This window comes from Akebia trifoliata, chromosome 13, assembly GCF_017979445.1.
Source record: "Akebia trifoliata isolate Shusen 1 chromosome 13, ASM1797944v1, whole genome shotgun sequence".
Classification (NCBI taxonomy): domain Eukaryota; kingdom Viridiplantae; phylum Streptophyta; class Magnoliopsida; order Ranunculales; family Lardizabalaceae; genus Akebia; species Akebia trifoliata.
Window position 1 is genome coordinate 4,628,144 of NC_141387.1, and position 24,874 is coordinate 4,653,017.

At 33.5% G+C, this 24,874-nt stretch overlaps 1 protein-coding gene and 1 long non-coding RNA gene across 9 annotated transcripts; one reads left to right on the top strand and one right to left on the bottom strand.

The window, feature by feature from the left end:
• The first annotated feature begins 8,553 nt into the window (after positions 1-8,553).
• LOC147387442 (uncharacterized) lies at positions 8,554-13,635 on the top strand. Of its 7 annotated transcripts, none has more exons than XR_015171433.1 (7): positions 8,554-8,802; positions 9,034-9,265; positions 10,367-10,520; positions 10,982-11,174; positions 12,337-12,450; positions 12,583-12,730; positions 13,337-13,635. It is a non-coding gene; the product is annotated as an uncharacterized LOC147387442 (long non-coding RNA). The 7 variants fall into 7 exon arrangements; XR_015171435.1 differs by having other exon boundaries at positions 9,042-9,265; XR_015171434.1 differs by having other exon boundaries at positions 9,076-9,265; positions 10,334-10,520.
• A 2,536-nt stretch (positions 13,636-16,171) lies between these two features.
• Positions 16,172-23,693, bottom strand: LOC147387443 (disease resistance RPP13-like protein 4). 2 transcript variants are annotated; one of them, XM_086420977.1, is made up of 3 exons: positions 23,495-23,693; positions 23,234-23,278; positions 16,172-18,932 (listed from the first exon to the last, which is right to left on the bottom strand). In XM_086420977.1, the coding sequence occupies exon 3, from the start codon at positions 18,924-18,926 to the stop codon at positions 16,734-16,736; it is 2,193 nt and encodes a 730-aa protein (XP_086277103.1). In that variant the 5' UTR covers positions 18,927-18,932; positions 23,234-23,278; positions 23,495-23,693; the 3' UTR covers positions 16,172-16,733. The 2 variants fall into 2 exon arrangements, with proteins under 2 accessions (XP_086277103.1, XP_086277104.1); XM_086420978.1 differs by having other exon boundaries at positions 16,172-18,943.
• Between the last annotated feature and the right edge of the window lie 1,181 nt (positions 23,694-24,874).

Sequence of the window (24,874 nt, forward strand, 5' to 3'; positions counted from 1 at the left end):
ACTACATGATCGTTGAAAACTTTTGTAGATTGCAGATTGAACAAATAATGAGGATAAAATTTGGGTAAGTAGGATTCGTTCCACATGGACAATCGTGATTCACTTAAACTACGAATTGAAAATCAAAACAGAGTTTGAAAACAAATTTGTAAGAACAGAATAGAAAATGGCAACTGTAGATACATGATTTCATCATTGCGATGACCACATCTACTAAGGTTAGGAGTCGCCATCATTCATATTGTAAGTGGGTGTGAATGGTCACCCGATGTACATTTTTTGAAAAAAATGACATTTTGGCATTTAGTGACTCACGATGGATAGGAATTAATCGAACCTTGAGATTCGGGGTAAGCGGCTCTGTTGGAGAAAAGGGAAGGTGTTAGGCACCCTTTTCTCCCCATTAAATAGTGGTAACCTCAACTCAACTCGGTCGTTTAATTATAAAAAAACAAAAAATAAAGTGTCACGTGTGTGCATTTGTACCTTAAATAAGAGTTTACTTTCGACTAGATCATATGATCATCTCATTGAAAGAGATGATCCTAATGGATCATTTGCCTTGAGATCCACTCATCTTAAATCTATTTAAAATAAATGAAGAGGAGAGGGGATAGTAGAAGAGGGAGGAGGAGAGGGTAGAGAGAAGAGGGGGTATGGAGTCTTGAACCCACCTTGAAGCTTCTCTTCTCTTATTTCTTTCTTCTTTTATGTCTTCTTGGATCCTTAGTAAACTATGAGAAAATGTGTATATTTAGAAGATTATTGTGAAGGTATAATAGTAGAGGAGAGGTGAGTAGAGATTTGAGTTTCTTTTTTTATTTATGTGAGACTTGGTGTAGAGTTAGTAAGAGAGAATTGGTGAGAGAGAATTGATAATAGTGGTTGGTAGTGAGAGTTGGGGGGGGGGAGAATTTTTGTAGTGAAAGTTGGGGGGAGAATTTTTGGGAAGAAGAGGAGGGTATTTATAGATGTTGAGGGGTTAGTGTAGGGATATAATGGGGTGAAATGAAGAGAAGTGGTAGAATGGTGTGGGGTTTAAGAGAAAGGCGGGGGTAAATTAGATTTGATTGAAGGGTATTTGTGTAAGAAGGGTAAATGGGTTGTTTTACAACCCAAATGAGTTGGATCTTTCAACCCATTTAGGTTGAGTATTAGATGGAATAAAATAAATTAGAGTGGTTGAGAGGATGGGATTGTGTAAGAGTGTAATTAATTGGTGAAGTGAGTTGAAGGGATGAGATTTTAATTAAAAAAAGGGTTGTGTAAGATGGTGGTTGATGATATTTTGGGAGGGTGTGGGAGATGATGCCATGTGTTAAAATGGGTGGAAATGAAGGGTTGAGATGGGTTGATGTGAGAGGTTGAGTGTTTGACTTGAGAGGATGGGTGTAGGTTTAGGTTGTAGATGTGGATTTTGTAAAATCTCAAGGCCATGTTGATGGTGGATGAGACTTAGTAAAATCTCTTTTCCTCCCTAACATTAGTAAGGCTAGTGGACTTGTCTTTCGTGAGCTTTCTCAATTATTAATGAGAGATTTATCTAGCAAATCTATCTCTTCTAATTTTATTACAAAAATTCCCTTACTAAATTACTTGACAAACCTTACTTTATGAATTTAACTATCATGACTAATCTTTTAAGATTTCAAATCTTACAAAAGGTTAGTCGTTTCACATGGATTATCAAAATGGGCAATCAAACATCACATCTTTCTAAATTTCATGGAAAAAAAAAAAAAACAAATTTTTTTTTAGCTTAATCGAAACTGTTGATAATAAATGACTATCAAACTCTCAAATTTAAAATAAAAAAAATATAACGGTGAATATTAATTATTTTTTCAAAATTCTTAAAAAAAATTCCTCTATGACTTATAAAATCTAAAAAAATAAAAAATAAATACTTTTTTAATCTAATCGAAACTATTGAAAATGAATGAGTACCAAATTCTCAAATTTAAAATAAAAAATATAACGGTGAATATTAATCTTTATTTCAAATTTTATTTCCAAAATTTTTAGAAAATTTTCCTCTACCACCCAATGGAATGTGATTATATTTTTGGCGTTGTGGCAACTTCAATTAAAAATGCAATACTTAGACTCCTGCTTTATTAATTTGTTGATGCTGCTGTCTACTAAATTGAAGACATAGAAAAGCTGTCTTTTGTGAGAGTCGTTTTTGGCTTATAGAATTTTTGCTCGCAGACTACTAAGTGCTTCTCACAAACATACAAGAGTATTTTTGTAATTAAAGAAGGGTATTTTTGTAAATTAAACATGCCATTCAATACATATGGTAGATGTGACTGGTGAAGACTTTAGTAAAGATGTCTTAATTGAATCATAGAAAGTTGGATATTGGGAATAATTGGGATACAGCCATGGTTTTTAAACTCGTCCGAGATCGAGATGTATCGCCCGCGTTAACTCGGTATCAGAGTTGAATGAGATCAACTCACAAAGTGATTTTTTTGACCGGGTTTTACAACTCATGTATAAATTTTCGAGTTATCTTGTGAGACGTCTCAAACGTATCGGAAAACTCATCCGAGATGACTCGGTATCAGAGCTGAACGAGACGAGACGCGATACCGAGTTTAAAAACCATGGATACAGCTGTCTCAATTGGCTTAAGGAATCTAACTAGCTTTAGTAAATTAGTGAATCGCAAGGCCATAATCTCAGTGCTTGTCACAAATTTGTGGATACAGCTCTCAATTGAAGACTTTAGTGTTTATTAATTTGTTGGTACAGCTGTCTTAATTGAATCATAGTCACAAAGTTGAAGATTAGGAATTATTGGGCAAGAGAAAGTTTCGGCAAAAATGCATAAAGTAAGGAAAATACCAGATAAAATAAATAATTATTTTAAGAGAACAAAGGTTTTTTAAAAAAAATTAATTTTTTATATATTAAATAAAAAATAATAATAAAAAAATGTCTAAAATAAAAGTAATCCACGATTTTTAGAAAATTCAGGATTAAATCACACTTACTGTGTTTTTGTAATGAGGATGGTTTCTTTGAAGTTTGGAAGTGACCTAACTGCTTTAAAGTCAGACTCATTGGATGAAATCAGATTATTTAATATGTATATTGTCGAATCATCCCCTATATGCATTATTGTTCGGTTTGACTTTAGGACACCTTTGAATCAAGAATTGAACCGAATCAATCGATTTTTTAAAATTTCTACTCTGAACCGAATAGAGTATCTATGAAACGTAATCGAACCAATCCTAACTGTTTCTATTCAATTCGATTCTCAGTTTGGCCTGATCCAATGTGCACTCCTATGAATTACATATGCCATGACACCAATTAGTGGAAGTGAAATCTTTTCCTTACTAATATGGTAAGATTTTGAGTCATACTCAGGGTTGTTTTGCTCAAATAACCACATCAAAAATCCAACATCACGTCAATAATTTAATATAAAAAATTTGATAAAAAATAATAATAAGTTCTATTGGAACTAGATCTGAGGTTTTGAAAATGGATGGTTATTGAACTTCAACATAACTCCCAAACTTAAAAATGAAATTCAACAGTAAATATATATATATATATATATTTTTTTTTTTTACAATTTTTTTTTAACTTTTCTAAAAGAAATCATAGAATTTCTTCCTCTACAACCCTAAAGCATTGGAACATGTTTTTGGTTGCCAAGATGTGAACTCAAGTACCCTTAGTAAGGGTGAAATCCTTATTAACTTAGTAAGGCTAGGCGAGCTCTTGGTGAAAACTCTCAATTTAGAGTTGTTAATTATTAAAGATTTTCTTTTCTTTTTTCCATTTTTTTTCTTATTGTAGTTGATGTGCTAAATAATTTGGTGGGAGTAACCAATCTTAGATAAACTCCTGAAGACATGTATTTGAATTTAAGTGTGATGCATTGTAATATTGTGTTCATTAATACAATATATCATCAAGTTATGCATAACCTCCTCAACCATATTGATATGATGTATCAATGCATGCCACAATATAATATATATCATACTAATATTTTAATCAAACATAATATTCGACCACTGGAACCTCTATAAGAAACAATAGTAGCTAGAGGTTTATTTATTTATTTATTTATTTTAAGACGGGGTTCCGGACCCATAGGCCCGACTAGCAAGACGAGGCAATTGGCCTCTTAGAGCACCATATCTAACCATATCTAGCCCAAATCCCCCAAATACATGCAATACCCCTTTAAAACCACACATACCAGATTGTAGGGTTAAATCCATGTTGGGTGCAAGAAGGGGCTTGAACTAAAAACATCTCCCTTTTTAAAGGGATGCCTTGGTAGTAGAGGTTTGTTGAAATCAATATTTTCTTCTGAAATTTGCTATAACAGTATATTTAAGTTTATTAATTATTTTTTTGTAAAAATAAATAAAATTGCAAGTCGATGACTCTTATCAAGGTGGAGTAAGGATTTTCTTGTAGGGGGCAAACTATAGCTTCCGATATGGTTGAAGAGCTTAAATATTAGTGATTTTGAGGGAAAAAATTCAAAGGTATTTTAGTTAAAGGTTGAAGAAAAAGGCATTCAAGTCATTTCTCATTAGTCTATGAGAGAAGACTTAAGTCAAGGAAAAATGCCATCTAACTTAAATGCCTATGTGACCTTGGTATTTTCTAATAGATTAATGCAAAATGACCTTAATCCCACACATTAAATGTAAAATAAAAAATATTTTGATTTATATTTCCACTCAAAACTAATTGGCAACGAGTGAAGAGGCTTAGGAGATTATAAGGAGAGAGACATGTCAATCAGTGTTTGATGTGAGACTAAATTGAACACATCCCCGTACGTGTGGGTTAGATTGAGCCAAAGCACGTAGAGAAATGAACTAGGTGACATGGAGGAGAGAAAGACCCACTCTGACACCATGATAAATTTGGGAGTCCAACTCAAAACTAATTGGCAATGAATGAATAGGTCCAAAAGCTTATAAGGAGATGTGGGATTAGACTCAACATTTAGGGTAAAAAAAAATGTATCATAATCTTTAACCATAGTACTAATCTACTTTAACCTTCAAACCTAAAGAATAATATAGGATTTTTGAAGTAGAAGGTTATTATTTTATTTTTTTTAAAGAAAATTATAGGATTTTCTACCAAAGGGATTAAGGTGAGGTTCAAAATATTTTACCCTAGTCTTGAACCAAATGATTAATTTAATTTAACCTTCAAACTTAAAGAAAAATATAAGATTTTTGAAGTAGAAGATAAGATTTTTTGAAAGAAATTTCTAAGATTTTCCATAAAGGATTAGCCGAGGTTCAAAACGATGGATTAGATGAGGTTAACTAGATTATTAAAACTACTTTTCTATAGAAGTTGAAATGTTTTAAATTGACATTAGGACAAAAAATAAAATATTTTTAGTTACAGGTTAAAGATGAGGGTATTTAGGTTAGCTTTTGTTAGTGTAGAAAAGAAGAACAAGGTCGATGGGGGCATGTCATCAGTTTGGAAATATAGGGGCATCTCAAATATTCACCAAAATGTGGAGGGGTGTCTAGATCAACAAAATATTGGGGGAGGGGAGCATGTCATCAATTTGAACACATACGGATATCTAAAATATCCATTAAAATTTGAGGGGTAATGTGTCATCAATTTGAAAGCAAAGGGGTGTCTTAACAGAGGGGGCTAACAAGGTCAAAATGAGTATGCCATCCATTAGAAAAATACAAGTACTATCTTAAAAATTATAATAATAGAGGGGTTCTAATTAACCAAAAAATTTGGGTGGGGTGAGAGATAAAATTTCAAATGTGGGGCAAAACTCAAAATATATCAAAATTATGTAGAGGATCATGCAATTTTAAAAAAAATTTGTGGGAGAAAGTGCCTCATTGCCCCCACCGTAAATCTGCCTGACTCTCATAACCACCTTAGTTAATTTGGGGAAATTTAAGAAAAAAAAAAATCCCTTTTAATATTTAATAAGATAAGGGGTTGATGCAATTTCAAAATTAATATTTTAAATGATAAAAACATTCTTGTAATATATTAAATGATAAATTATAATATAAATAAGATTAATCGTACGTAAATCCTCATTTTTGTAATACATGTGTGTTTGCATATGCCACCTACTAGTAAGCTATCATATTTGAAATATTTAAATAAACATAAAATCCTAATCTTTTGAAAAACCTAGTTTTTGATGCAGATGAAAACTACATAACGTACTAGACCTAGATTCTTTGATTAATTAGATGAAGATCAAAGGATAAATAATGTAACTCATTTTATTTTTTAAAATTGAAATGAAATGACGTATATTCAATGTGGCAAGTCAAGCCTTGATAAGCTCCTCAGGAAGAGTAGGTCAAGTGTTTGATATCCTACGAAACTATGAATTTCTTTGGGCCACCCTCCAGGGTTTGGTTGTCCCTTGACTCAACTTGTTGCATGTAGGACTTTTAGAGGGGGCAGTATGTGTGACAGTGGGATTAGTCCCACCCAAAGGGTAGGGATACCCACGATAACAAAAAAACAAAAAAAACTATTCAATGTGACTCAAGATACATTAGTTTTTGGGAATTTAGGCATATTTTGGAGTAGTTAGTTGTTTAAATGGTATAGAGCGCTAGGTTCGTATAGTTCATGGTTTCAACTCTTTCCACCCTTATGAGTGAGGGGAAGTGTTAGAGTGTATAATTTCTTCATTAACACTTAATTGCTCGGTAAAAGGAATTAACTCAGATGTTTGCATCCTGGAATAAAGCCAGGATTTGGACGTGGTTATTTGAATATTCTCTGGTTAAAATATGTCAGACCTACCTTCCATGAATTGGTGATATCTGTTTGACCTGTTAGCACAGAGTTCTGCTTTTTTTTTTTTTTTTTCAATCATGAAAATAATGTTTCTGTATATTTAAATTAGTAAATGTTAAACATGGGGATTATACAATGCTAAGTCATCTGCTTACAAGTTTGTAAACTTAAACGCCCATTCAAAATTAACAATATTATTAAGTAACCCACAAAACCAAGTTAACCATCCAAAAATTATACTCACATAATGATCCAAACCCTCCAAATAAATTTTGTGGATATATTTCTGTGGACTTGAATTGATCCATTTTGTATGCAGACTGTGTAGTGGGTGGTATTGCCCATTGTTAAAAGAAAATAATGTTTCTTATAAGAACATTAACAAAGGATAAACAAAGCTATACTAAGTCATCTGCTCACATATCATTATAGTTGAGTTATGTCATATTATACAACGAAGAAACAATGAAACAAACAATAAAATGTACTGTGGCTCCTTAATTGAGTAAATGCCCAAGAGATTCTGGATTTCCTTCGCACTACTCAAAAGTGGTAATAGTGTAGTTTACACAACTGATATGCTTCAACATTGAGTGGGTCAGTCATGTTAGGACATGGGCCTTAAAATGGTCTTATTACAGGCTCTATAATGAACTTGATCATTAGTCATGGCCTCCAATGGGTCTTACTTCACTACATGAAAATTGGAAAATTCAATATAAAAAATTGACGGGCCAAGGCTCATGAATTTTAGAAACTGAATTTTGACGGTTTAGGATTGTCGAAATTCTTGTTGTTCCCAGATTTGACGATTTAGAGCTGTCAAATTTTTGTCATCCTTAATTAATTTGACAGTTATAATTTGTCGAAAAAAAAAAAAAATTGATAATGAAAAACTCAACGCCAAATCGACCCCTTGGTCCATCGAATTTTATGAAATTTAACGGCCTAGGGCCGTCAAATTTTGGCTTTTTTCACATTGTGCTTGTTCTCAATATAGACTCCAATGTTCACAATCGTTGGCCAAGTTTGGATTTTCCACAGGAACTTCTATGTTTATCATCCGACTTGATTCGATTTAGGCAATTCAATAAACTTTGTCCATAAACATTCTAGTTCAAGAATAGTAAATCGTCCATATTTTTTTGTAAACTAGTTTTGACGGGGTTAGAAGTTTCGGAATGGGCTAGTTTTTGGTGAAGATGATCTCCTTGTCATAGGGATTATCCTCACAAAAAATCAGCTCATTTTGAAACTTTTAACCCATATATATATAAGACAAAACAATTCGGCTATGCTTGAGTTGCCCTTATTAATTCGTGGGGTGCTTTTATAACTACCCATATATAAATGCTAACATTTATGATCATATGAGGACGTTTAGGGCATAAAATGGGGTGGAATTCACCCAAAATCCAAGTTTCGAAAATTGAGTTTTGCTGGTTTGTAGCCATGGAATAGATCTGAATATAAAAAAAATAAGTTGAATATAGTTTAATATACCTTGATCCGACTCGCATCTGGGGATGGATACGAATCTACTCTCAGATTTGCCACGATCTCAATTTATATTGTTTTGAAAATCATATTTTTAAGTTTTTCTAAATATCCTTCTGATCACACTACCAAAAAAAAATGGCTATTTTGGAACAGGAGGATGAAACGGATTTTGGCCGTTTCTAATAAGAAATGTTTTTAAACCGTTTTTTTTTAATTTTTTAATTTTTTAATTTTTAATTATGTGAGGAGCCGTTTCGAAATCGCGACCCGTTGGTTTAACCCGAACCAGACTGAAGAAATCCTGAAATCGTCCTCATTCTCTCGTTCTAACGAGAACGAAAGACGGAAGACAAAAATAGTTGATCGAGAGAGCTAGATCGAGAGGAAAGGGAAGGTGATCTGCGAAAATCCATTCATCCCTCAATGTCGATCGGTTCTTCGTCTAAGATCTACGAAACCTAAGGTTCGGATCGTCAAAATCCCCTCGTCTCTCAGGTGAGATCTTGCTTTCTTTTAATTTTCTTTTCGATCTATCATTTTTTATGATTTTGGAACCCTATTATCGATTCTTAGTTAGATCTGATTTGATTTGCTAGTTTTCGGTTGAGATCGTTGCATTTCTTAGGTGGAATTCCGATTGATGTAGGGTTTAATGTCTTGTTTGATCTTTTAAGAATATTTTTTGTTTCTTTACTTTGGGTTTTTGCTAATCTCTTGCTTGCTTAGCAACTCAGAAAACCAACCCTATCAATTGGTTTTCCAACACAGAATTCCAGCTCAATAGATCTGGGTGGCATGGCACAGTAGGCCTAGAGGGCATGTAGTCCTCTTGGATTTGGGGATTTATAACTCTTGGAACCCCACGTGAATCATTGCAAGCTAAATACTCTCCTCTCTGCCAAATGATCTTTGCAAGCTAAATACATTAGGATACATTGAAGAATCTAAGTTTTTCAAGGTAGCAATATCATACTCTTTAATTCTCTCTTTATCTCTTCTTCTATGTTTGTTTTGTTATTTTTTTCTCTTCTTTATTATTATTATTTAAAAAAAAAAAAAAAATCTTTTTAGCCTTTTTAATTCTCTGATTCTACTTAAGCAATTTTTCTTGACCTTCCCTTTGTAGGGTTAGTTCATATTGTCAGTTTTATGTAAGATTCTATGAAATGTCCCATCATTTTAGTTGGACTTTTCAGATCATCCCACAGTAGAGAGGCTTTCCATCAAAACAGATTTCCTAGGGATCTGTACTAATCATCTAGATATTAGTAAACTTTTTTTTTTCTAGAGATAGTTTTCTGGGGAATCCGTAGCATCTCAACCCTTTGTTTGATGGAGAGCTTCAACCCTCTTTATTTTTTTTGTAATTTTTTTTCTTCATATTTTAGTACTTTTTGTTCATTAAGACGTGAAATATCTTCCACTGTTATGAGATGGTCCTTCAATCTAAATGTGGATCATCCGACATTGGAGTAAATGCAGTGTCCATTGTGTGCACCCAAGCCGTGTCAAAGGTCTTGAACTCTTTGATTGATGGACACATGAGCCATGTTGTGGCAATACAATTTATAATGATTCACATGGGTTCTTAGTGTCTTTCACTATCTCAATTCATTTTTTATTTTTATTTTCTCTTTCTCTTACTCAGCCCTCAATTGGGCAAGTGGGTATGGGCATGGCATAGTAGGCCTAGAGGCACACGCTGAGAGTGCACCCTTGCGAGTGGCCACTGAGGAATAATGCTCATATTGGGTATTGGGCTGACAACCTATGGGCATTAACCACGTACCGGTCCGAGATTGCCATTGAGCCAACCCCTCAGGGTTGACATGGTAGCATCCTTACTGGCTTACTGCTATCATCCGGTTGGCCTCCCTTAGAAAAAGAATCAAGTGACCCTTTTCAATGGTCGATGTCTTAGAACCTATCATCATTTTTTTTTAACTTCGTTAAATGTACAGATTTTTATACAAAAAGTTCTTAGAGGTCTGCCCAATTTGTATTTTTCTGTACGGTTACATTTCAGTCAGCTGCATTCAGCCTTGTGAATTTAGTTTAGAGTGATGACTCATGCTCCGATAGAGTTTATTATGGACTTACAATGGCGAGGATCACCTCTAAAATGGGTGATGGCCGGTGGAGACAAGACTTGCTGATTTGGGAGACTCTAATATTGAAAAAAGGCATTTTTGGACAAGCACACTTCGTCAATGGTGAGCATCACCTCTGATGCTAAAAGAAAATGGCAGAATTTTCTAAAACCTTAGAGTTTGGTCAATATTTCTTTCATTTTATTTTATATGCAATAGGTTCATAAAGTGATATTTGGCTCATGATTGTTAGGGGCTGTTTACTGTATTTAGTTGGGGAGTGCATTGTTGCTCACTACTTGCTCTTCTTGTGTTAAATAAATCCATACTATTTGCTCGTGGCAACTAATGACAGCTTGGAACACCAGTTGTTAATGGAAAAAAAAATAAAAATACAAACTATATGTTTGTATTCATATCTAACAATCTCTGTATGTTTAAGTATGCGTGGGTGCTTGTATGTATTGATTGTTATATGTTTATTGGTGTAATGTCAAGTGTAAACTGTGGCTATTATACTCAGTGGATGCATGTGGATATTGTTCTGAAGTAGTTTTGGTTATTTACTTGTTAATTATCTGCAGGCATCTCGGAGCATGGTCGAGAATCAGTATCTAACATAATGACTACTGTTGAGGCACAAGCAGACACCCTTCAGAAATTTCGGGAAGACCAAACAGGTTAGGCAGCACACGTTGAAGAGCAGGCACGGAATACTTTCCAGCAGAGATACATGGTTAAAGCACCAGAGTGCCACTACTTATTGGACGATCTCAGGTGAAAACAGAAAACTCTAATAGCTGATGAATGACTTTGTTATGGTTGTGCTGGTTATAACACCGTGGATCTCTTAATTCGGTTATTGTTCATGTTGATGTAAACTAGTGTTTTTAGAGGTGTGTGAGGCTTACGCCACAAGATGAGGTTCATTAAAAACACCTTGAGGCATAAGGTTGAAAACTTAAAGAAACTAAGTCTTACGCCTCAAACCATGTGGCACCTAAAGGGGATAGACCTCAATGTGAGGCATTCGGCTGACAATCTTAGGATGACAAAACGAACATAATTTCTTTTAGGTGTTCTAAAAGAAACAGGGACACTGTGAGGTTGTGACTGTCATATGATCACTTTGAACCTAATTTCTTTTAGGTGTTCTAAACTTGTGGTAAAAGTTTAAATGGAATTAAGAATATATGAGTGTGGTTTAAACTGCTCAGAATGTTTTGATCAAGACTAGAACTAAGAGCACCCAATGCAAATATGAGATTTTTGGTGGACTTTTGTGGTTTTGTTTTCATCTTTGTTCTAATTGGATGTCAGCTTGGCGTTTCCATATTGTTTAGAGCCGCCATCAAATGAATGCAGTTAATGTAAACCACCCCAACAATTTCACATAGTTTCCAGTATACAGACACTTGTACCAAACCCCATATTGTGAGAGGGCTCCAGTGTTGCATTAAACAAATAATATCAAATAGATATTGGTCATGAACAGGATTCACATGTGTTAAACATTGAAACTACAGCTCCAGAACTGCCTGAATCTGACCCACCACTGCTGCCTATAGCCATTTACATTTTCTCAACCCACTTAAGCCTCTCCTTTCTTAGCCTCTCCAACACCTTAACCATTTGCCAATGCACTAAAGACAGATGCGTCTTGCCAAAGCTTGCTGACATTAGGCGGGCATTGTCAGCCACCTGAAAGTTAAAAGATCACAATGGCTAAGCAAGACCACCACAGCAAAGAAACTAACAGCACACTCAAAACTGAAGAAAGATGTGTAGGTCCTTGATTGACCTATTAAAGTTATGGCTGCCCACACTCCGATCTTCTTGCCTAGCTGCAGCAAGGTCATCTTCTATTACGTGCAACAATTGACCCATAACAATGAGGTCTAATGCTTAAAATCTTGGCGTGTTTTTTTTTTTTTGGAAGGTAATTCTGGTGTGTTGGTGACCAACATACATGAGCTGGTTTAATGAAGCGACGTGACATTTGGATACAACATCCGACGCCACACCATATGCTGATATGCAGAGTATTTTTGTGGTATGTTTACCTGGCTTGGACAACAATTTGTACATGTAACCTTGGCAATGTTGGGTTTGAATTTTAGGTGCTGATTTTAACCTTGGCAATCTGATAATTTTTTTTATATTGATGTAATTGGTATGATTTTAGATTTTCAGTGGATGACATGAGAGCAAATACAGAGTATTCTGGATATAGTGCTGGTAATCTTGTTATCCAATGGTTTTGGGAGGTGGTTCAAGGTTTTAGCAATAAGGATAAAGCTCGTCTCTTGCAGTTTGTGACGGGCACCTCAAAGGTACCTGGTTTTATTACACAGTTTTATCTATTTTACTTTATATGCTCTAAACTGAACATTTAGTAGCCTCCATAAATGCTACTTTTTGGGTGTATTTAGTTTCTACAATACTTGACCCTGAAAAATAAGAAATTTAGTGGAAAAATTGAATTGCTTGTACAAATTGAAAATTGTACTTGTGGTAATGATCGAGTGAGTGGTGTAGAAGTATCACAGTTGTGCCTACAATGCTAAACCATGAATAGCTCTTGTAGCTGATGACCTGTAAATCAGTCTATATTCTAGAATACCCACGCACACACATATGCAACATCATTATACGTTGCAGTCATTCATAAAGTATGATTTTTTAAATTAGAAGATTTCTTAGGTTGGACATATCAAATGATTGTCCGCTCTTGCAAGAATGTGTCCTCAATGTAGAAAAAATGATCACATCAACTAAAATTTGATTTTTTGTTGTTAACACGGACTCTGGGTCCTTTATCTTAGGTACTTTTATTTGTATTCAATTTATTTATGCTTTTGATTGGATTACCTTTGGAGCTGAACAATGGATATGAAGGTTTCTCATCTTATACAGTCTTAGGTTCTTTGGTTGATCAGGAGCACTTGCTTCTCAAACACTCTTTTGAAGGTGTGGAAGCTCATCGTGAGGGTATGCAATGTGATGACACGAAATGATTATTTTATTGGCAGTTGCGGGCATTGTGGGGATCTTAAAGAAGATAGGGAGGGATGGGAGTGATGGCATTGCTTCCTTGTAAACACTTGTACTTGTGTAACGATTGTGAATGGTTTATCGATGTATTGTAATTTTGGATTTGTAAATTATGACTCATTGTAATTCTTTTTGTGTATAAATTAATGTGATAGAGAACCTCGATGTTCTCTATTTAGGTCTATTTTGATCGTGGGTAATAGCTGCGTAGAAAAAAAAGAAAAAATTTAAACTTTAGATGTTAGTTTATGAAAATTTTAGATATTGGTTTGTAACTGATGTCTAAAGTCTTAGACTTAGGACATCAGTCTTATAAAATCCAATGTCTAAGATGTTTTTGGTGTTTTAGTGGTTCCAAATCTTGAGTTTTGGATTTAGTGACGCCTCGATTAGAGACGGTTTCTAAAACGTTTCGTACTAGCTTAGCAACGGTTATAAACGGTTCTTAATTGCCATATTTGTTATAGTGTCAACATCGATTTCTTATAAAATTGAAGAGTATAATGATAAAATAGAATATTATTCTAAGCTTTCAAAGAAGTAAAGTTGATTAAAAAAATGCCAAAGGTTCAAGAATTAGCTACTATGTGAGTTGGATTTGGATATGGTATTAGCTACTATGATTCGAAACAGATCTGATTGGATCCTAATCAATATAAAGAAATCCATATCTGAATATAGACATAGTTAGATCCGACCAGGGTCCAACCCATTTATGCTCTAGGGAAGTTAGCAACCTCCAATAATTTAAATTTTCAAAACTGCCTTTCAATTGTTGGTCCTTTAGTGATACTTATATAATGACATTTTTGTAAGATAAAAAATTCTTTGGCATTTTTATAGTGTTTATTGTATTTATTGCAAAAATATTTATTACATAATATCTAAAATCTAATCGATGGGAGTAACCAATTGGATTTTAGATATTATGTAATAAATGTGCGCCACAATATAATTCATCATACTAATATTCTAGTTCAGATCTATTCCATGGTTGCAAACCAAAGGATGAATCCACTTCAACCTTCAAACCCAAAGAAAATATAGGATTTTTAAAGTAGAAGATGAGCTTTTTTGAAAGAAAATTCTAAGATCTTCTAGGCAAAATTCAAAACGATGGATTAAGATGATGTTAAATAGAATAAAATTATTTTCTATAGAAGTTGAAAATTTCCAAAATGACTATAGGAAAAAATATGAAATATTTTTAATTACAGGTTGAAATTTAGAATATTGAAATTATTTTTTGTAAGTGTAGAAAAGAAGAACAAGGTTGATGGGTGCTTGTCTTTAGTTTGAGAATATAGGGGCATCTCAAATATTCACCCAAATGTGGAGGGGTGTTTAGATCAACAAAAATGTTGGGGGAGGGGGCCATGTCATCAGTTTGAAAATATAAGGATATCTCAAATATCCATTAAAAATTGAGGGGGCATGTCATCAATTTGAAAGCAAAGTGGTGTCGTAACTATTCATCGAAAAATTGAGGGGGCTAACAAGGTCAAAGTTGGGTATGTCGTCCATTAGAAAACATAGTTGGTATCTTAAATATCAAAATAATAGAGGGGTTCTAATAAATAGAAAAACTTGAGTAAGGGTGAGGGCAAAATCTCAAATGCAGGGCAAACTCAAAATGTATCAAAATTATCTAAAGGATCATGTAATTTTAAAAAATTCCACCTAATAGGAACTATCATATTTAAAATACTTAAATAAATAAAATTTTAATCCTCCTAAAAACCTGATTTTTGATGCATATGGAAGCTACATAGGGTACTAGATCTTGATCCTTTGATTGACTAGCTTAGTCAAGGGATCAATAAAGTATCTCTTTTTATTTTATTTTTAACTTGAAATGAAGTATATATATTCAATGATTCTTAAGTGAGCTATGCTATAGTTTTTGGCATGGTTTCTGGGCCTATCACTTACAAATTGCTTACATATTATTGGGCATAAAGCTTAACGGGTCCAACTTATGTTTTTTCAATTCTAGGAGTGCGATCAATCCAATTGTTTTTAGGGTAAAAAAAAAAAAATTATGATATATTAATGGATCAATTTCTCCTCTACTTAATAGTAAAAAAATCCAAAAAGAATAAAGAAAATAAGAGAGAAAAATAATAATATTGTAAACTAATATCCTAATAAATTTCATGCAATATTAATTAAAATAAGGAAATGTCAAAGAAGAAAAAGCATACAAATAGAAAGGAAAATATAACCAATTACAAGTCTTTGGATAGTTTATGTCTTCTAACTTTTGAGATTAGCTACCTGTACCAACCCAACAAAAATATTTATTTCTTACCCAGTACAAGGAAATATCTCTCTCAAACAAAGAGAAAAAAAAAAATAAAAATAAAAACATAACAATTGAAATATTTTTAATAAAGAAATTAAGGAACTCAGAGGCTATTATCCTACAAATACTTTCACAAAAATATTGGGGAAGCAAAATATTTAGAAAGCGAATAAACTCAACAATGAGGGGTACACAAATCATGATATAGAGATAGTTAAAGCAAGTCAGTTGAATTACAGAAATGCCCTTTGTAATTGAATAATGGTTCCCTTCAAACCTTGCCTACAAGTTTAAAATTTTAAAATAATATATTTTTTATATGAATATTTCAAAGAAAATCCTTGTTCCATTTCAGCTGGAAGCAATTGAGTCTAAATAATGTTTCTTATAAGAACATTAACAAATTCTAAACAAGGAAAATTATACAATACAATAAAATAATATCATTGTAGCAGTTAAGAGTTATTACAACAAAGAAGAAACAATAAAGAGTAGTAAATAAACCACGAGTTACATGGTTTTCTCAGTCCTCCACGTCTGCCAAAGCGTCTTCAATTATATCCTCTCCTCCTCACCGACTTTCTTCGTTATGCTCCTTCCTTCGTCCAACCATCCATCATTGCTCCATGGGGCTGACTCGACTTTGTCACATGCAACAACCTTAAGCTGTTTTAGGGATGGCATTGCCATTTTCATCTCAAGCCAATCCACCTTCAATTCTACTAAGAAACGTAACATTAAGTTTTCCAAGTCCCAAACTATATTGTTATTCCCAAAGAACTCCGTACTCATCCTAGTAATGTCTCCACCACCAATCAAAAGTCGTCGTAACTTTGGAAGAGTAGTGGGATTGATCCAAACAGGTGTCTTTTCTCCTCTATATGACCAGAATCGTAGTTCCTGAAGCTTCTGAAGAGGAGGAAGCTCGTAATCCACTTTCGTGACGATTTCCTCACCTGTCTTGGTAAAATCTAGGATTAGAAACTCCAGTGTTTGAGCTCAGATAAGACTGTAAGCTCCCCTTCTGTTAATTGATCTTTTGAACCAATTAACAACTCCAATCGTCTGAGTCGGATCAGCATTTTCAAGTCAGAAAGGTGGCACGCATCTTCGACATTGGAATTTACAATCTTAAACCCCAAAAGTGATTCAAGGTTTGATAGCTTTCCAACCCCCTTGGGTAGGTATTCTAGTTCTAGACAACTAGATAAATCCAGCATAGTTAGTCTCTCCAAAGTAGTCACTTGTCTTGGAAGCCTCTTTAAATAAGGGAATATGACCAAACGTAGAACTTGAAGATTTTTCAGTTTTTCTATTGAATTGGGGAGTTCATCCAAACGAGAACCTATTATTATAAGACAAATAAGATGTGTTAGAGATCCTATCCCATTCAACCAATTCACCTTCAAAGGCCCTGTTTCATAAATGGTCTTGAAGTCAAAGTCAACATGTAAAACCCTTAGCCATTTTAACTTGCATAATTTGGGTCCAACATTTAAGGCAAACTCCTCCTCGCTCTCCTCCAAATCAACCCCGTTTATTGTCCTCAACAATTGGGAATTAATTTGATTCATTTGTGACTTCACAATGCCCACTCGACGCGATCTATGTGTACAAGATAGCATACCCCTGTTATCTAATCCCATAAAATTTTCATCCTTGGCAATCTTTATAATCATGTCGCGTACCATATCATGGACTTTACAAGTTATAAATCTTCTTTCATAAAAATCCTTCCATACGCCCAGTAGTAAACCACAACTGATTAATTCATTGAAGCACTCCAATCCAATCTCAAATGCAGTCCTTCCATCCCTTCCTTGAACAAAACCCTCACCAATCCACCAATTAATCACATTAACAGCCAATATTTCATAATCTTCGGAAAATCCTGCAAAAGACAACATGCAGGGCTTCAAATGCATAGGAAGCTCTTCGTAGCTTAACTGTAGTGGAGTGAAAATCTGCTCATCATGGGCCGCCAACTCTTCCTTTAGATGCTCGGATATTTGCCCCCACTCATGGATAGAGTCTCCTTTCCGTAACATCACTCCTCCCATGACCTTGATTGCCAAAGGGAGCCCTTTACATTGAGCAACCAACTCTCTGCCAGTTTGCTCTATTTTTGGATTTCGACAATGACCACCATCGTTTGCAAATGCTATTTTGGAGAATAATGACCAATCCTCCCCATTGGAAAGAAGTTTGGGTCGATGTATGTTGTTCTCAACTGCTCCCATCGATCGAGCTACTTCCTCATTCCTTGTCGTAACAACAACACAACCACCCTTATTTGTTCGAGGCAAAGCGGACTTGAAACTCTCCCACCACGACCCTTCATCTGTCCTCCACACGTCATCCAAGATAATCAAGTACCTATTCCCATCCAACTGTTTACGTAATTCTTCCAATAGATCACGTACATCAATATTCGATAACTTCGTGTCGTCCACATCAAGCTTTTTCAATATCTTCTTGACTAATTCGACAAATTTGAAGGTCTGGGAAACGGTCACAAACAAGACACGTTTGAAGGACTCCTTCACTTGATCATAATTCTTTATCTTTTCAGCGAGGGTAGTTTTGCCTATCCCGCCCATCCCCACAATCCCAATGACATGTAGGGGCCCACGTGCATCTATGATCCAGCGCTTAATTTTCTCTACATCATCTTCTAGGCCAACTATTTCAACATCGTTCATTAAGATTGGATATCTTATTGGTCGACTACTTCCGGCTTGTTCTTCATTTGAAAGACTTTGAGTTGGAAACCGGTACGATTGCATCCTTTCCCGAAGATCTCCTATTTCTTGATTTATTTGACACAATCTCTTTCCCATTTGGTAACGATATTTCAATGATGAAAGAGAGAAATAATTCATGCACTTGGATTCTCCTCTTTTTTGTTTTTGTTCCAGGAATAACTCACAATCTTCTATAATGCCCTCTACTTCATATAGTAATTCTCTCAGATCCCTTGCAACTATCTTCAGAGTTTTCTTTTGATCTTTTATCCTCACTTTATCTGCATCTTTGAGGAAGCTTTGCATGTAAGGGAGTTCCCTTTTCATTTTATTTAACTGGTTGTGGAATTCAAGCACATCATGCCCTTCACTTAAGAGACTGTCGATCAAGTTTTCTAATAGAACACCGACAACTGCATCCACCATATTTTCCTGTGTGATTTCTCGAATAATACAACAATAGAATTGTAAAATTTTTGTTATTGTCCTTTAATAAATTAAGCCATACATCCACACAAGATTGCATATAGAAAAGTTATATAAGTCCTATCATGGATATGGTGCATAAAGTTACATATCTTCAAGATTTGGATTAGGATCAAGTAGATAGATTAGATACCAATGACTTAAGTAGTGGACTTTTATATATGATTTTATATAACCAATAGGACTAACATAATCACATCAAGAATTTTAGCAAAGTTCAAATTTCAACAGCTAATAAACCAATTGATTAGGAATTAAAAACCCATATAATCTTAAAAGGGGAGCATGGTTAGAGTTGGTGGAGATGAAGAATGAAATATGGTGTGAGGGTTTCCCAGGGATGAGGAGCAATATTGTTTAAAAATTCAGCTCGAGACCAAGATGACTTAAGGCTGCTAGACTTGGCCCCGGAAACCATGCAAGAAATTCAATGTGAATCACCCATGAGAATATACGAGTGTCCAATATTAATGCAACTTACTATATAACATTTATGACCACATGGAGAAGTTTAGGGCATAAAATGGGCCGAATATAGTATAATATACCTTGACCCGACTCTGGGGATGGATACGAATCCACCCCCAGATTCGCCATGATCCGAATATATATTGTTTTGAATACATATTTTTAAGATTTTCTAAATATTATTTTCTACATCGATTTCTTATAAAATTTAAGAGTATAATGGAAAAATAGAATATTATTTTAAGTTAACGTGAGAAGGGCACATAACCATAGATCGTTTTCATCAGGATACACAAGAAAAATATGTGCAGTTCTACGACCTTCCCACATTATCCGCGTACTAAGACCGTGTGCACACATCATTATTCTTAAAAAAATGTCATATGCTCAAGAATTATCTAACATGAGTTGGATTTGGGTATGGTATTAGTTAGTATGACCCAAAATGGATTTGATAGGATCCGAATCAATATAAGTGTTTATTGTATTTATTGCAAAAATGTGAATTATTGTAGGTTGCTAACATCCCATGTGGTCTTGGATATTAACATTCCCCAATATATTTTTTCAATAGAAATTATATTTTTTTATATAAAAACTCTCATCTATTTACGAGAGTGTGAGATTTTGGTTGACCAAGTTTAGAAAAAAAAAATATCTTGTAGAGTGAAACCCTTTCCTTACTAACATAGTAAGATTTTGAGCTTACAAAGGGTTGTTTTGCTCAAATGGATTATCACATCGGAAATCCAACACCACAACCCTCTAAGTTTCATCGAAAAACTCAGATAAAAAAAAAAAAAATCAAAAATTAATTTCTTTTAAACTAGATCCAAGGTTTTGAAAATGAACTGCTACCGAATTTCTACATAACACCCCAAACTTAAAAATGAAATTCAACGGTGAAAAATAACCTTTTTTAAAGTTTTGTTTTTCATTATACATAGAATTTCGTCCTGTATAACTTGAAGCTATCATATCATGTTTTGGAAGCCAAGAAGTGAGCCCAAGGACCAAGTGTGAAATCCTTACTAACTTAGTAAGGCTAGGCATACTCTTAGTGAAAACATTTGAAAGAGAAAACAAATAATATTTTTGAGAAAATTAAAAATGATGAGATTCTGGGTAGAAAAATCTAGGATTTTATGTAAATGATTAGTTCTAGATAGAAAATGATGAATTGAAGATGAAGTTGGAGTAGATATACCATGGAGATTGGAGAAATTGAAGATTATTGGTTATAGGAAGAAAAATCTAGATTTTTGGCTAGAGGTTGAAGATAAGGGCATTTAAGTCTTTCCCCTCAGTCTATTTTGAAGACTAAGGTCAAGGGATGCATGTCATCAATTTCAAAACATAGTTGGGTATCTCTAATATCCAGCAAAATGTAAGGGGGCATATCTAAATCACCTAATTATCTAAAGGATCATGTAATTTTAAAAAATTCTTGTGGGGGCAAGTGCCTCAGTGGCCCCACTGGAAATCTGCCCCACTCTCATAACCACGTTAGTTAATTTGATGAAATTAAAAAAAATATATATATATACCTTTTAAACTTAATTAGATAAGGGTTTGATACAATTTCAAGATGACTCTAAATTAATATTTAAAATGATAAAAACATTATTGTAATATATTAAATGATAAACTATGAAATAAATTACATTAATCGTACGTAAATTCTCATTTTTTAGTACATGTGTGCTCTTGTATGCCACCTACTAGTAAAAAAATCCTTATCCTCCGAAAAACCTAATTTTTGATGAACATGAAAGCTACATAGGGTTCTAGATCTATATTCTTTTATTGAGTACATGAAGGTCAAAGGATCGTCAAGGTAACTCTTTTTATTTTTTTAAATTGAAACAAAGTATATTCAATGTGGCTCAAGAGAACTATATTATAGTTTTTGGGTATTAAGGCATGGTTTCTAGGGCCTATCAATTCCAAATGGCTTATCACATCATGATTGATAACTCAGGCTTAGATATTATTGAGCATAAACTTAGCAGGTCCAACTTATGGTTTATTGATTCTAAGAGTATGATCAGTCCAATTGTTTTTAGGAGGAAAAAAAAAGAAATTTAGACATATTGATTAATCAATTTCTCTACTACATATCTTCAAGATTTGGATTAGGATCGAGTAGACAGACTAGATACCATTGATATTAAACATGACCAAAGGAACATACGTGCAATTGCAGGAGGGTAATATAGATTGATGCTATATAGTAAATGAGGATGATACTAGACCTTATTAAAACTTAAGGATAATTATATAACTTCCTAATTCCTCTATTTAGTATAATCTTACGAGAGATGATTACTTTCTTTAACTCTTTACTTAATGGGCTTGATCATTAATCATGGCCTACAATGACTAATGATCTCTAAAGTACAAACTTCATTATCTGGTTGGATCATCTAACAAGTGTTGGGTAGAGTGGTCTCGGACATTAAAGGGTGTTAGTTCAAGGTAGAAAACTGCGAATTGAAATTAAGTTAAGAACTTGAAGAACTTGTACATGATTGGTTATAAGAAGGAAAATCTAGGTTTTTGGATAGAGGTTGAAGATGAGGGCATTTGAGTCTTTTTCTCTTACCCTATTTAGAAGATTAAGGTCAGGGGATGCATGTAATCAATTTCAAAACATAGGGGAGTATCTCTAATTAGGGTTTATTAATTCTAGAAATGCGATCAGTCCAACTGATTTTAGTGAAAAAAATGAAATTATGATATGTTAATGGATCAATTTCTCCTCCACATAAAAAAAAAAAAAAAATCATCTAAAAAGAATAAAGAAAATAAGAGAGAAATATATATATATATATATATATATATATGGATGGGTCGGGTTCTTACGACCACTATTACGACACACCGTTTTGTCTTATATGGGCAAAAATGATTGGAATGGGCTAATTTTTTGTGAGGATGATCTCTATGGTGAGGAGATCATCCTTGCCAAAAATCAGCTCATTATGAAACTTCTAGACCGTCCAATTTTTGTTGAAAAATTATAGACCGTCCAATTTTGTAAATCAATTTTGATGGGGTTAGAAGTTTTGGAATGGGATGATTTTTGCCAGGATGATCCCCTCATCACAGAGATCATCCTCACAAAAAATCAGCCCATTCCAAACACTTTTGCCCATATAAGACAAAACGGTGTGTCGCAATGTGAGTCATAATAGGGGTCGTAATAACGCTGTTCTATATATATATATATATATATATATGGGTCAGGTTCAAGGGCCATATGAGAAAACTTTCGTTTTTCAAAATTTTTTAAAATATGGGTTAGAAATTTTGGATTGAGCTGATTTTTTGTGAGGATGATCTCTATGATAGGAAGATCATCCACAAAAAAAAAAAAAAAAAAAAAAAAAATCAGCCCAATCTGAAACTTCTAACCCCATTAAAAGTGATTTAGAATGTGGATCATCGATTTTTTACCAATTTTTATCACTAATTTGTAAATCACTTTTGGTGGATTTAGAAGTTTCTGATTGAGCTGATTTTATGTGAGGATGATCTTCTCATCATAGTGACCATCCTTGCAAAAAATCAACTCAATCCAAAACCTCTAACCCTTATTTTGAAAAACGAAAGTTTTCTCATATGTTTTCTCATATGGCCCTTGAACCTGACCCTATATATATATATATCCTAATAAATTGCATGCATGCCTGCAAAAATATATATATTAATTAAAATAAGGAAATGACAAAGAAGAAAAATCATATAAATAGAAAGGAAAAAATATAATCACTTACTAATCTTTGGATAGTTTATATCTTCTCCCTTTTGAAATTAGCTACCTGCACCAACGCAACTAAAATATTTATTTCTTAACCATTATATGGAAATATCTCTCTCAAACAATTACAAAAAATTTAAAAAAAATTAAGTAACAATTGAATACATTTTTAATGAAGAAATTAAAGAACTTAGAGCACAAAAATATTGGGGAAGCAAAATATTTAGAAAGCAAATAAACTCAACAATTATGGGTACATCTACACTCTCATGATCACCTCTGAATTTCATCCAAGTCGAAAAGAACTTGTATGAGCTTCAATGCAAAAAAAAGATCTTCAATCGCCACATCCGTATGAGCTTCAATGGAATCGTTCTGTTAGATTTCGATTCAGAGTGAGATCCAAAGATGCCATCGATCCAAAATCTATTCGGTTTTTTCGAGCTCAGGTCAGATTTCTTCACATTTGGAAGTCTCAATTGATTTAAGGAATATATATATTTTATAAATTTGGGATACAGCCGTCTCAGTTGACTTTAGGCCATCTTCACGGTGGATGAGACTTATTAGTTAAATCTCTTTTCCTCCCTAACTAAGTAAGGCTAGTCAGACTTGTCTTTTGTGAGCTGTCTCAATTATTAATGAGAGATTTATCCAGCATATCTATCTCTTATAATTTTATTACAAACATTTCTTTATTAAATTACTCTAACAAACCTTACTTTATGAATCAAATTATCATGACTAATCTTCTAAGATTTCAAATTTTACTATGGATTGTTGAATCGACATGAATTATCAAAATGGGCAATCAAACATCACATCCTTCTAAATTTTATGAAAAAAATAAAAAACAAATACTTTTTGAGCTTGATCGAAGCTGTTGAAAATCGACGGCTACCAAACTCCAAAATTTAAAATTTAAAATATAACGGTGAATATTAATCTTTTTTTCCAATTTTATTTGCAAAATTCTTAAAAAAAAAAAAAAAAATCTTCTATGATCTATGGAATCCGAAAAAAAAAAAAACACCTTGTTTTTTTCTTGAAAAAAAGTCCAAAATTCAATTACATCTTTGATCGAATCATTCGAGCTTTATTATCCTTGAATTTGAATTTCAAACTTTCCCTTCTTTCCATGTGGATCCTTTTTAGAAGTTTGTTGGGATAATAACTCAACCAAATGCATTTATTAAAAGTATAATAAATATATTTATTATGTAAAATATTATATTTATCTCTTCCACTAGAAGATAAAATGAATATGAGTATTATTGAAAAAAAAAAAAAAAAAAGAATGTGTTGGATCACAAGTTAATTAACTCTTAAAATGATTATGTAAAAAAAAAAAAAACTAAGCCCACTTGTTAATTAGGGACCTTACTTGGTTTATCTCCTTAATTGCAAAACATAACAAATCATAGAATCCTAACCATTGAAATACCTTTTTGTATATTGTAGGACTTGATCATTAAAAAATTCCAGCTGATCTGTTGGCTGTGATTATCTCATTGGGTTGAGTTATTATCCCAACAAACTTCTAAAAAGGACCCACATGGAAAGAAGGGAAAGTTTGAAATTCAAATTCAATGATAATAAAGACCGAATGACTCGGTCAAAGATGTAATTGAACTTTAGACTTTTTTCCAGAAAAAAC